The sequence below is a fragment of the Equus quagga genome, chromosome 7 (assembly GCF_021613505.1).
Source record: "Equus quagga isolate Etosha38 chromosome 7, UCLA_HA_Equagga_1.0, whole genome shotgun sequence".
NCBI classification, from domain to species: domain Eukaryota; kingdom Metazoa; phylum Chordata; class Mammalia; order Perissodactyla; family Equidae; genus Equus; species Equus quagga.
In genome coordinates this window covers 93,582,227-93,595,618 of record NC_060273.1, presented here as the reverse complement: position 1 = coordinate 93,595,618, position 13,392 = coordinate 93,582,227, and the positions used below count along the sequence as shown (strand labels likewise).

General features: G+C 40.4%; 1 protein-coding gene across 1 annotated transcript; it reads left to right on the top strand.

The window, feature by feature from the left end:
* Positions 1 to 12,218: 12,218 nt before the first annotated feature.
* FTMT (ferritin mitochondrial) lies at positions 12,219 to 12,941 on the top strand. Its single transcript, XM_046668264.1, has one exon. It carries the CDS (start codon positions 12,219 to 12,221, stop codon positions 12,939 to 12,941), a length of 723 nt encoding a protein of 240 aa, XP_046524220.1.
* The last annotated feature ends 451 nt before the right edge of the window (positions 12,942 to 13,392 follow it).

Sequence of the window (13,392 nt, the reverse complement as noted above, 5' to 3'; positions counted from 1 at the left end):
ATTCAGACTGTAAAATACTGGAGATAAATATGTGTACATCCTCTGTAATTTGTAAACTGTCAAAATGTGTGCACTGATTCCCCTCCCCAGGGTTTTGTAAAGATTCAGCAAGAGAATGCACTGAGAATGCTTTATATAGTGCTTATCACATATGGGCACTCAGGGACCACTACACTTCTTCATTATCATCGCTGGAAAAGGTTTAGAGCTTCTGTTTAAATGCTATGTCACTATATCCTGTTTTAAGTTGTAAAAGTATTCAAAATAGCAGAACCAAATAATCATTATTAGAAAAATTGACATAAAATATGTAATGTCTTAGCCCCTTTAACAAAGAAAAAATAACTTCAAACTTATTTACTCTTGAGCTAGCATTGAAAGAGTTAAGACATAACAAGCAGAGGAGATTACAAAGAATATACTTACAGTCAGCAATCACCATCCATTGGATTGGTCGAACCCATGAAGTGAAAGAACTCTGTGTTATATAACTTGAGTAACAGTGGCAAACCACATCTTTGGTGGAAGTGTCAACCCTGCAGGGTTCCAGCACTTAAAACAGCTATTCCTAGCATACATAAAGGCCAGCACATGTATTTTTTATGCATTTTATTATTTCATAAGATTTCAAACTGAAAAATATTATAGCAAGCAGGGACATATACACTCATTAAATTCTTTAGACCTAGAAAGAAGACTCAAAAACTTGGCCGAATTCAAATTAATTTTCTCCTGAAGTAAAAAGTGTATACTGCCCATATTGCACCCAAGCCCCACAGAAGTTTTGTCGACACTCTTTCTGCTCCAAATGTAACTCCATCCTCTCACCTTTAGGAGCCTCCCATGACTTTTTTCTGCATGAAGTCCTCATCCCCCAACCTCTTTTAAGACTGCAGTCAAATCTGACCTTCTCTACAAGGCAGTTAGAAACCTCCTGTGTTAGATTTGAGATGCTATTACAGCCAACTTTCTCTACCACATTCTTGAATCCACAGAGGCCCTAAATTCCAAGTCTCTTTTACTCCTTCACAGTATCACATATTCTTTACTCTTCTAGCATCAGGTGCTCAAGATATATAATTGGAATTGAGTCAAATCAAATCAAGATGAATTTTTACTCAACCTTTAAGAATATAAGGCCCAAAATTAATATATGTTTACTGGCCTCCACTAATAGTGGAGCCAGACGACAAAAATAAGCCATTAAATGAACTACAACCAAACCATTAAACAAACTCTCCTCATCTTTCTTCCTTAAGTGTTGTTAGGAATCAGGAAAGTTTGGGGACTCGAGGGAATTTTAGTCCCTAATTCATTTTATTTTAACAGTATGACTGAGTGCATTGTTTCAGGTGCCATGCTAAATGCAAGATATAAAAGAGTGAAAAAGATGGGCATTCCCCTGACAACCAGAACTTTTCAATTTAGTAGGGCAAAAAAGTAAATAAATAATTATAACTCAGTCTCATGACAGGGTACGTAGAAGGGGCTATGGGATTCCCCGAAGACTTCTAAGAACCATCTAAGATAAGATAAAAAGAACAGTGGAAATTAGCCAGCAGACAAAGATGCAAAAGGAGAAGGGATGGAAGACACAGTTGCAGAGCTGTGGGAAAGTAGAATCAGCAGGTGGGTTGTCAAAAGATAAATCCAGGTTAATTATTTTATTCACCATGACAACTACCAAAGGAACTTCTTGGGTTCAACGAAACATTCATCCTTACAAGACTAGCACCACACCACTCAGAAGAACATAGGGCAAGAAGCACAGCTTACTGGCAGCATAATAGCAAGCATCTTCTTAGGATCCCCACAATGTGAGTATGAGAGATGCCCTGGCTAAAAAGCCTCATGTTCCACAAGAGTCAATATTTCTTATAACAACTCCACAGTTTCCATGGACCCCACTAAGGGTATGGCAAGGAATAAGAGTCACCTCACCCAGGGAAGCTCAATATTAACTTGCCAATCATGGGTCATTTTTCCACAAGCAAGATTGCCTAAACATAGACTCCACATTTTAACAGAGCTGGACAGTTAACCAGCTAGACAGTTAATCTCATGCAGAAGGGGAAAGGTTTTTGTTAACCCTCTGCCACACTCCCTCCGTAGTTAGTTCTGAGTGGAATAGCGCTCCATGTAGTGGACACAGCATGTAGAATCCTGTGGGATAGGAACAAAGGATACATTACAGTGTCTAAAAGAAAGTTCATAATGACTGAAGCATATTGGGGATTTGGGGAGAGTAAAGGGTGCTGGGACTAGCAAGAGAAAAGCCACAGAGAAGCAAAGGAGAATACATTTTGCAGGGCTATAGTTTAATGCATTATCCCTAAAAGGTTTAAAGCAAGGGAATGATTTAATAATATTTACATTTTAGAAAGCTATCTGTGACCACTCTGTGGACAGTAGATTGGAAGAACATTAAGAGAGTCTGAGGGTCTGGCCCCATGGCCTACTTGTTAAGTTCGGCATGCTTCACTTTGGTGGCCCAGGTCCAGTTCCCAGGAGCAAACCTATACCACTTGTTGGCGGCCATGCTGGTGGTGACCCACATACAAAATAGAGGAAGATTGGCACAGTTGTTAGTTCAGAGTGAATCTTCCTCAAGCCAAAAGAGGAAGATTGGCAACAGATGTTAGCTCAAGGTGAATCTTCCTCAGCAAAAAAAAAGGAGAGTGTCTGATATCTCATTTCCCCTAAAGATCCACTCTCCAACCTTCCCTGCCCTCTTCTCTTCTCCAGGGGCTGGTCTGAATCCACTACCACAATGAGCTCCCTACCTTCAGGCTTTCTGTTAGGTTCAGCCTATGTGGAGCCCTAGCAAGAGACTCAAGGGAAGGAAGAGAGTGGGGCCAGGGTATTTATTCCACTGGATTCTTCCCTTCAAGGTTTCCTGAGGCTGGCTCTGTCCCTCAACCAGGTGTCACTGCTCCTCTTAGGTGGTTTTGACTCAACAGCTCTCTCCCACCTGGGTTCTGGTAAGCACTCCTCCTCTTGGAAGCAGCTCCAGGGTGCTGAACTCTCTCTTCTGGCTTCCCTTCCCATAGATCCATATATAATCCTTTTATTAAATCTTTCTAGAATTATTCTAATTTTTAAGTGTGCCATCTATTTTCTACCAGGTCCTGCACTGATCTCAACAAGACGTTAGGCCAGACAAGTTAGGAGATGTTGGTATTCTCCCCAGGATCCCCTGGGAAACCTTTTACTGTTGGTGCGCCCCTAACTGCTCTTCTGTGTGCTTTTCTTAGCAAGAGAAGCTGTAACACTATAGGAAGCTAGCCACTGGGCTACTGGAGCTGCTTTGTCAGGACATGTAGACAAGCAGCGAGCCTGGGTGTGTACGTCTCTCTTGAGAGGCCCTTAGACAATGACTGGCTGGTGCAGGACTGTAAAATTTCCTGACCCAGCTCAGGAAATTTCTGAGGCATGCCTATGTTCCAGAGTTCCCCAGTGGGAATAACTCAAATTATCCTACTTGTGGGGCCCAGTGCAAAATAAATGTCCACTTCATTCAGAAAACAGGAAAAAAATATTATTAAAGGTACTAAGATATAAAATATTTTCCTTTCTTCTGCAGTCTCTCTTGACTTATTATGGTACTTTTATTTTCTATTTAATGTCATTCTAATTAAAAAAATAAATTTTAAAGTATAAGCGTTAGTGTCACTGTTCATTTCTTGGTTGTGCAATGCTTGTTTTAAACACAAACATAAAAGCAATAGCTCATCTGCAGAATCACTAAAATTACACAATTCATTTAGTAGTTTGTATGTGCACAAGTATTTCATTCTTACCAGAACAGTGGAAATACTGCACAAAAGTCACTGATATGTTTTCATTTCATCTCTTGATAGGCACACATTCTACCAACACTCTGCCTTTGGCTGACTGATTACTAACGAAGGACGGAAAGGAAAATAAACTATAGGTTGCTTTATTTCCACTTCCTTCTATGTTGTCACTTTTAGCATAAATCGTTAGCTAAAACAACAAAGTAACACAAGTAAAAAAAGATGTGATAAGTTTCCTTGTCCTTCATGTTTCTTGGAATGCCATTGACTTATTTCTGCATTCCAAGCAAATTCCATTTCAAATGGAAAAGGCAGTCTCTCAGGCCTGTTGGCATCCTCACTTACTCAGTGCTAGATTCAACATACTTACCTTGAACTTGCTTTGAGTCTTGCTGATCTCCCACTCATCACTGCTCATGTAGCATTGTGAATGCTACATGTGGATGGGGAGGCAAGGAATGATAAATACACAAATTGCACGTCTCCTCTGCTCGTGTGCATACTCCATTGTCCCATCAGACTGCACTTGCAAAACACAAACTCAAAATAAAATTATTAAAACTTTAAAGACATCAATAGCAGAGCATTCAACCAAGCCCAGGGTTCTTCTGAGTTCAGGACCCTGTGCAATTGCACAGCTTGCGCACCGATGGAGCTGGCCTTATCTTGTATTGAATTTTGCTGAACTCAGTCTTTTATTGTCTCCCTTTTTCCTGCTTCTTCTACTTCCTAATTCGTTTCCTCTGGTAGCATTTCCTTAATAAAGCATTTGGGAAAGAATCTTTTTCTCAAAGTTTGTTTAGGAATCCAACCTTTATTGGAAGTGTTCCTATGAAGCAGATTTAAGATGAGTTTCAGGAACTGGATCATTTGCTGGTCAAATAATAATAAGCACCCCACTGCCACCCCCACAACACTGGTGGTGAGTGAAGTATGATAGTTCCCGGAATGCTGTAGCATTGCAATTACTAAGATTTCCGCCTATGTAATTGGGACAGATAGAGATAAAAGGAGATGCCCTGGCTTGTGCAGTATCTCTCTTGACTGAGGGCTATGCTGGAAATGTGCAACTGATTGATTTTTGCTGAGCATTGCTGATGTGTTGAAAAGAGAAAATCACAGGCTCAACTGAGTTAATTACCAGCTTAATGGTATGAATTAGAAATACTCAATGGAAGCATTTAAAGAGGTCCTTATCTCCTAGAACAGGATTTGGCAAAATATGGACCATGGGCCAAGTCTGGTCTACTACTGTTTTTATAAACAAAGTTTTATTAGAAGACGGCCATGCTCATTCATTTACGTATAGGCTATGGCTGCTTTTGCACTACAACAGTGGAGTTGAATAGATGCAAGGGAGACCATATGGCCCACAATGTCTAAAATATTTATCTGGCTCTCTATAGAAAAAGTTTGCAAACCCTTGTCCTAGGGTCTGAGAGCAGCCTGAGCTGAAGATAAGGCACAGGACTTGATTGTAAAAGTAGGAGAATTTTAGTGAAGGCTGAATTTGTAGCCCTCACCAAAATCAGGGCCCTGACAGAGAAGGACTGAAACATGGGATGGGGACATCTGGGTAAGATACACTCAAGTTTGTTCAACTACCAGATTTCCAGGAATCTTCTTAGCTTGAAAAAGTGGCCTACTTCCTCTTGCTGGAAGAGAGGATCATGTCCCGCTCTATCTTGTCTAGAGACTATGCAGAGGCATCAACAAAGGCAAGTGCCCTACAGAACAATGTTTGCCTTCCTCGAAATTGGCCCACGTCTCCTCTTGTAGCACTTTGTATTAGCTTCCTAGGATTGCCACACCAAGTATTACAAATTGGGTGGCTTAATCAACAGAAATTTATCTTCTCATACTTGTAGATTCTAAGTTCAAAATCAACATATTGGTAGGACTGTGCTCTCTCTGAAGATTATAGAGAACAATGCTTCCATGCCTCTTACAGCTTCTGGTGGTCTCCAGCAATCCTCGGCTTGTATACAAATCACTCCCATTTCTGCCTCCAGCTTCACATGGCCTTCTCCCCGTGTTGTCTAAATTTTCCTCTTCTTATAAGGACACCAGTCATTGAAATAGGACACACCCTAATCCAGTATGATCTCATTTTAACTTGATTATATCTTCAAAGACCTTGTTTCCAAATAAGGTCACGTTCACAGATTCTGGGAAGACATGAATTTTAGGGGGACATCATGCAACCCAGTTTATTCTATAGTAATAATTAGGCTAGGGAAATGCTAGCCCTGATAAGAAATAAATGTATTATATTTAGAAGGAGCTACAAACCTGGTTAATATATGCTTGCATGAACCAGGAAAGCATGCTTAGGAGTAGGTACCAGGGGTGCTGGACTACAGGGGAGAGGAGGCTGGAATATAAGGTTGAGTAAAGGAGAGTTTTGTTGATGTAGGGGCACTCTTCCCATGACTCAGGATTTAATGCCCTGACAAGGGCCCTTAGAGCCAATATTAACATACTGCTGGGATGGCTCTTTGGCATTTTCGAATAGTGATACTCCATTTTAAATGAGGTCAAAATAGCAGAACTGCCTGTGTAGAATTGAGGAAGAGATCGGGCTTAGAGAGTGAGCCTGATCTCTTCCTCAATTCTAGATGAGGAAGGGCTCAGAAAGTGAGCACGCTAGAACAGATCTATTAAAGAACATCCAAGAACCCACCAGCTGATGGCATTCACTGTTTACACAAGGCAAAAAAGAATGTGATGGTGAGGCAGTCACCAACTATCCAGAAGCTCAGTAGTGTAGGACAGGACTGGCTAAAAAAGGTGCGACTATAGATAAATAACCGAGTTCTCTAGTAGCAATGGATATGACAGGATTCTAGAATAGCAAAGACCAGATAGTGGCACATAACCACCAGAAGCAAGGTGAACTTACTTATTATAATGGCACCAAGATCAAAATGGCAACTAGTGGCACTGACCTGAAGGGACCCATGGAAATATTTATTGACCGTGTTGTTACTAGGGGCAAGATAAATGAGCAGCCAGTTTGATACAGATAATATAACAAAAAGAAGTCCAGAGTGGATGATGTCAGCTGCCTTGATGTAAAGCTATAATCAGTTGTCCATTCTCCAGACATGAGCCATTTTTCACATTCAGACCAATCAGCTGAAGGAAAAATTGTCTTCTTGAAGAAGGACATTTCAAATCCATGGCAAGTGTATAAAATTTTAATTCCCTCTTTCCTTTCCCAAAGGGACCTATGGACAGTTGCTTGGGTAATCATACACTGGAGAAAGAAACTAAGACCTTTGAGGACTATTGGATACAGAATCAAACTCATGCAGGTATCCAGAGACCCAAAGTGCTGTCATGGCCCCACTGTTACAGAGTGAGGGCATATGGAAGTCATGTGACAAAAGTCTTGGCCCAGGATTATCTCACTGTAGGTCCAATGTATCCATGGACCTACCCAGTTGTCATCATCTCAGTTCCTGAATGTATAATTGGAATGGACATACTTAGCAGGTCCCAGGACCTCACATTGATTCCTTGCCTCATGCAGTAAGAGCTATCACAGAAAGGTCGAGAAGAAGCCCCTAAAACTTTCCATCCATCAAAGTTCTTAAAACCAATCTAGTCTCTGCAAACACCGAAAGAATCATGATGAAGCATATTGGACTTATCCAAGCAGTAGTCTCAATTGCAGCTGTTGTTCTAGGTACAGCATCTTTACTAAAACAGCCCAACTTAAGCTCCAGTTCACGGTATGCGGCATTTGATCTGGGTGCACATATTATTTTCAGCATCTGCCAGGAAGGAGCATCTGAGCCAGTTCACGTTTACCTAGGACAGACAGCAGTGTATACTGCCAGTCTTGCTCCAGAGATATGCTAACTCACCTCCTCTCTGTCACAGTAAGTCCAAAGACAGCTGGCTTCTCTGAACATTCTACAGAGCATCATATTGGAATGATAGCACTAAGATAATCAGATCTGGTGAGCAAAAAACTCTGGATACTCAAGTAACAGGGTGAGAGATAACCAGTGGCTGGAATATTCGTGTAGTTTTAGGAGCCTAACAGTTTGAGGTATGCCAAAGACCTCCTCCAAGATAAGGTAGGAGTTACTACACCTTGTACCTCTGATCCTGGGTGAATAAAATGAATAAAACTGAGTTTGCTAGATCTCTTCCAGTTTTAGAGGTAACATGTAGTACTCTTGAGAGTTCAATTCCAACTCATTTACCAGGTGACCTAGAAGGTTTCCCTGTTTTGAATGGATCCCACAGCAAGGAAGTGCCCCACAGCTGAGTCCAACCATTCCTTTTAGAATTTTAAGAGATTTCCTGGTGATCACACACAGAATAGCAAAACATATGTGATACACTTTTTCTTTTCCCAAATTTCTCTACTGTCCTCCACTCAAAACTATCAAATATTCCATTAACAGCAAGTGCATAATCCATAGTGATCAACAGATTTCTTTTCCCCCTGGCTTTATCACATTACAGGCTTCTCACAGCAAGGAATTCCAGAATTTCAGAAAGGGCCAGAATCAGTAATGAAAATGAGGAGTTACTTACATGACTAACCTTCTTTGAATGTAAAAGAGAAAATAAAAAGAAATGAGAAAAGGAGAAAAAAATCTTCATTTGAAGTACAAGTATAAAGGGGTGGAGTTACTTTTTATCTTTTTCTTTTCCTTATCATTTATGACTCTACTCCCATCCATTAATGTAAAAGTGTAGAGTGTTGTTTAAATATTTTACAAGGTAGGTAAATTCTAAAAAATGTTTAATACTTAAAATTAAATGCTTTAAAAATAATACGATAAAATGTAATCTATATATTACATAAATCAAAACATGACTTAATGAATAATCCACATTCGTATAGTTCCTTAATTTTCAATTGGCAAAGCATTTTCACTTATAAAGTAAATACATTACCCAATATATCTATAAAGGAGAAAAGAGTGGATATTGTTATTCCTTTGGAGACTGAAATCTCCAAAGTATACAGATTTTCTGGACAGCCTCAAGTAATTGACATTAAAGTGAAGCCATCTCCTAATAACTTTATAGAAGTGCATTAAGCTAAGCTGGTATACTATATGAAATAAGAATTTCTATCCCCATTCCTTTGGGCATCTGAAAAGCATTAATTTGTGTTTGTTTGTTTTCAATGTAAAGCATTGTACTAAGGCTGGGGATTTAAAAATGAATAAGATAACAGGCTCTGCCCTTAAGGACACACACACATACACACATAAACACAGGAATATATGAGGAATTATAATATGATATGATATACTCTCAACATACAGTACTTTGAAAACAACAACAAAAAAGTAATGATTAATTCCAAATGAGGTTATGTAAAACCTTACAGAGAAGGTAATACATTTGATGGGACCTTAAAAGGTGAAATGCATTTCATGAAGAAGCGAAAGAAGGGAGGAGAGGAAGGTGAGAACGTAGCGAGACCCCAGAGAGGCTTAGGGGAGAGAAGAAGCCATTAAAAACTGAGGAAGAAATGAGTTGTGAAGAGTGGTGGGTGATGGTCTAGGTTTGCATTTTTGGTACAACAACAAAACGCCCATCAGATAAAAACAACACCCACCAGGTCCTTGCATTTTCAAAATCTAGCAAAATATATGACAAACATTACAATGGGAAGAAGAAACGTTTTTGAAAAGTTAACATGGGATATTTAAATATGTATTGTGTTTTATGGCGTTGTTTTGCATTACATTTCATGTATTGCATTTGTTTTATACCTATGCTTTTTACTACCTCGGGGATAAGCATTTATACGAAGAGCATCATTTCTCCTGAAACACTAGCAGTGGCAGTTGGCACTTAATATCACCATAAAGAATCACTTTAATAACCTCTCTTTAGGGAACTACATTTTAGGAATAGCAAAAGTTTGGGGAAAATAAAAGCAAAGATGGGTATAGAGAAGCAAACATTGCTTGGTGAATATCAATCGCATTCTACGAGCAGAGTCTAAGTGCAACTAGATCTTCGGCATCCACCTTAATTCATGGTACACTTTAAGAAGCTCATTTGAGACCAGGGAACTTGGTAAAAAACTACAAGGTTGATATGTCCACATAATAAAAGAATTTCTACCTCACTACCCATACATGATGGCAACAATATAATACATGTAAGCATTCTTTATAAGCTGCAGAAGTCTTTCCATATGTGATAAAAACAAATATTGCTTACAGAATAATATAAAATGATTGACTTTGAATAATTAAATAGAAAGTATCCAATAAAAACCATTAAAGAATATTTTGAGTGCTTATTCTGTGTCAAGCACTATGATAAGTTCTCTGCATAAAATCTTTTATTTAATCCTTTCAACCACCCACTGAGGGTAAGTAGGATCCCAAATTTACAGTTGAGGAAACCGACCTAAAATGGTAATCTGACTTGCCCAAGAAAACATAGGAAAGTAATATAGAGAAGGCAATATACAGACAGCACAAAGAAGATCTGCAGAGAAGCAGTACTAATATCAAAGACCCAGACATTAACCATAAGAAATCAAACAGCCATAAGAAAAGAAGTGGTGCAATACATAAATGGGCAAAAGATCTGAACATACACTTCAACCAAAGATATATAGCTGACAAAAAAGTACATGAAGATACACTCAGCATCATTAATTTTGATGGGAATGCAAATTAAAAATACAATGAAACATTAATATACACCTACTAGAATGGCTAAAATGTGAATTTTAAATTAAAATTAAATAGCTGACAAGACCAAGTGTTGGCAAGGATGTGAAGGAACTGAACTCTCACACACTGCAAATGGAAATGGAAAATGGTACAACCACTTTGGAAAACAATTTGAAGTTTCTTAAAAATGTTGAACATGCACTTACCCCATGATCCAGCCATTCCATACAAAATATTTACCCAAGAGAAATGAGGGCATATAACCACACAAAAATTTATACGGGAATGTTCATAGTGGTTTATTTTAATAGCCAAAAACTGCAAACAACCGAAATGCTCATTAGCAGGTGAAAGGATAAACAAATTGTAGTATAGCCATACAACACAATATTACTCAGCAAGAAAAGGAAATAACTGACACACCCTACAACATGGATAGATCTTTAAGTAATTATGCTGAGTGAAAGAAACCAGGCAAAAAGGAGTACATACTGTCTGATTCCATTTACATGAAACACTAGAAAATGCAAACTAATCTATATAGTGAGGAAAAGCAGATCAGTGGATCCCTGGAATGGGTTGGGGCAGAAGGGAAGGATCACAAAATACAGGGGGCACGAGGAAACTTTGGGAAGTGATGAATATGGTCATTATCTTGATTTTGGTGATGATTTCACAGATAGATCCACATGTCAAACCCTACCAAGCTGTACACTTTAAGTATCTGTTTACTGTATGTAACGCATACCTCTTTAAAGCTGTTAAAAATGTATGTATTTACTTATTTACTTCTGTGTGTCTGTGATATATATTTTTTGTGTTTTTTTAACCTGTGGGAATTGCCCTCAACATTTTAACAATAGTCTCTCTGGGCAGAAGAAGAATTAGAATGTTTCGAATTTTCTTCTGTGAGTTCATCTTCATTTTCTCAAGAGCCCCCTAACAAGCAAATATATTCTTTTAAAACAAAATGCTCTTTTAAATTTTTAAAAAATATGTATCTGCATTAACAAAAGACTGGAAAGCAACATCAAATTCAGAGCTAGTTTATATATTGTTTCTACTTTTCTACGGTATCTGATTTTTTTACAACGAAGATAAATTTTATATTTAAAAGTAAAATACGTATGTCTTTTTAAACAGAAAATAGTCTTACTAAAGACTCTTGAAAATTTGCCCACTATGCTGGCAATTACTCCCATACTTAAAGTTGTTAAAATAACCAGAAAATCAATGTATAAACACCGCCCTTGGATGTGGACCTTTACTCTCTTAGATGAATTAGCGGTGGCTTTTGCTTTACCCTGTTTCACCGTCTTGCCGCCCGCACCCCTTATTTCTTGGACAGAAAAAGGCTGGAGCGGGAGGGCAAGTAGGCTTGGCTCAGTCCTTTCTTTTACAAGTCACGGTGCCAACGTTTTTGACAGCATTTTAAACTTAGGTGAAATAGTAAATCACCAACGCCCAAGAGCAGAAATTTCGCGTCGACGATGGGGGCAATGTTTAGATAAACAGATAAACGGAGCTGTGTAACTGTCATCTGTCTGTGCCCAACCGCGACAGGCGCGCGCGCCCCGGCCGCCCCCACCCCCCGGGCGCGTGAAACTCTGCGCCCCTGGAAGGGAAGGGGCGTGTGACGCAGTCGCCGTCGCCTAAGGCCACATTCCGATTCAGACCTGACGACCCCGGCGCCCGACCGTGCGCTGAGACGGCCTGGCGTCAGTTTCCGCGCTTCGAAAGCGGAGGAGCCATGCTATCCTGTTTCTTGTTCCTCTCCAAGCATATCGGCGCTTCGCTGGTGTCCCTGCGCAACGCGCGCCGTGGCTTTGCGCTCTCCCCGCGCTGGGTCCCTGGGGGCCCCTCGGGCCACTGGCCTGCCGTCCCCCGCCGCCCGCTGGTCGCCGCCTCCTCCTCCGGGGACCCAGCCGGGCCCGCCTCCGCCCCCTCCCGGGTGCGCCAGAACTTCCACCCCGACTCCGAGGCCGCCATAAACCGCCAGATCAACCTCGAGCTCTATGCGTCCTACGTGTACTTGTCCATGGCCTATTACTTCTCCCGAGATGACGTGGCCTTGAACAACTTCGCCAGGTATTTCCTTCGCCAGTCCCGGGAGGAGACAGAGCACGCGGAGAAGCTGATGAGGCTGCAGAACCAGCGAGGAGGCCGGATCTGCCTGCAGGACATCAAGAAACCCGACCGAAACGACTGGGAAAGCGGGTTGTATGCCATGGAGTGTGCTCTGCTCTTGGAGAAGGATGTGAACCGGTCGTTGCTGGAATTGCACACCCTGGCCTCAGATAAAGGTGACCCCCATTTGTGCGACTTCCTGGAAACCCACTATCTGAACGACCAGGTGAAGTCTATCAAAGAACTAGGTGACCACGTGCACAACTTGGTTAAGATGGGGGCCCCGGATTCTGGCCTGGCGGAGTACCTTTTTGACAAACATACCCTCGGAAATGAAAACAATTAGAACTAAGCCTCAGGGTGCCTTCCCAGGGTGTGCCAGGAGCCACAGTTAGCTATCTCTTGCTTTCTTACCCTTAAAATGCACCTCCACCTTTATATTCTTCTGTTATACTGTTCTTCCAACAAAGTGATTTGTAGAGAAAATGTATTTAGCCCTACGTTAACAAGGGTGTTTTGCCCAGCATCAAGATAATTTTCCCAGCCTGAAAAGTAGCCCAGGATACTGTGGAACGGCAAAGACTGCAAAGAAGCTGCTGAAAATAGACCCGAACTAACTTTCTCCACTTCCCGAATATTATTCCAGACCATGAACCTTCACTAAAATTTCGTGATTTTCAACTCAGCAGGTGCCTGTTATTTTCAAGACTTTATGCTAAACGCTAAAGTGGGGAAATGTGTTAGATAAATAGATAAATAACTGTAACAAAATGAAGATTCTATATAGTACTGTAAAA

Coding starts and splice junctions, on each gene's coding strand:
- FTMT (XM_046668264.1), top strand. CDS start 12,219: ATGCTATCCTGTTTCTTGTTCCTCTCCAAGCATATCGGCGCTTCGCTG.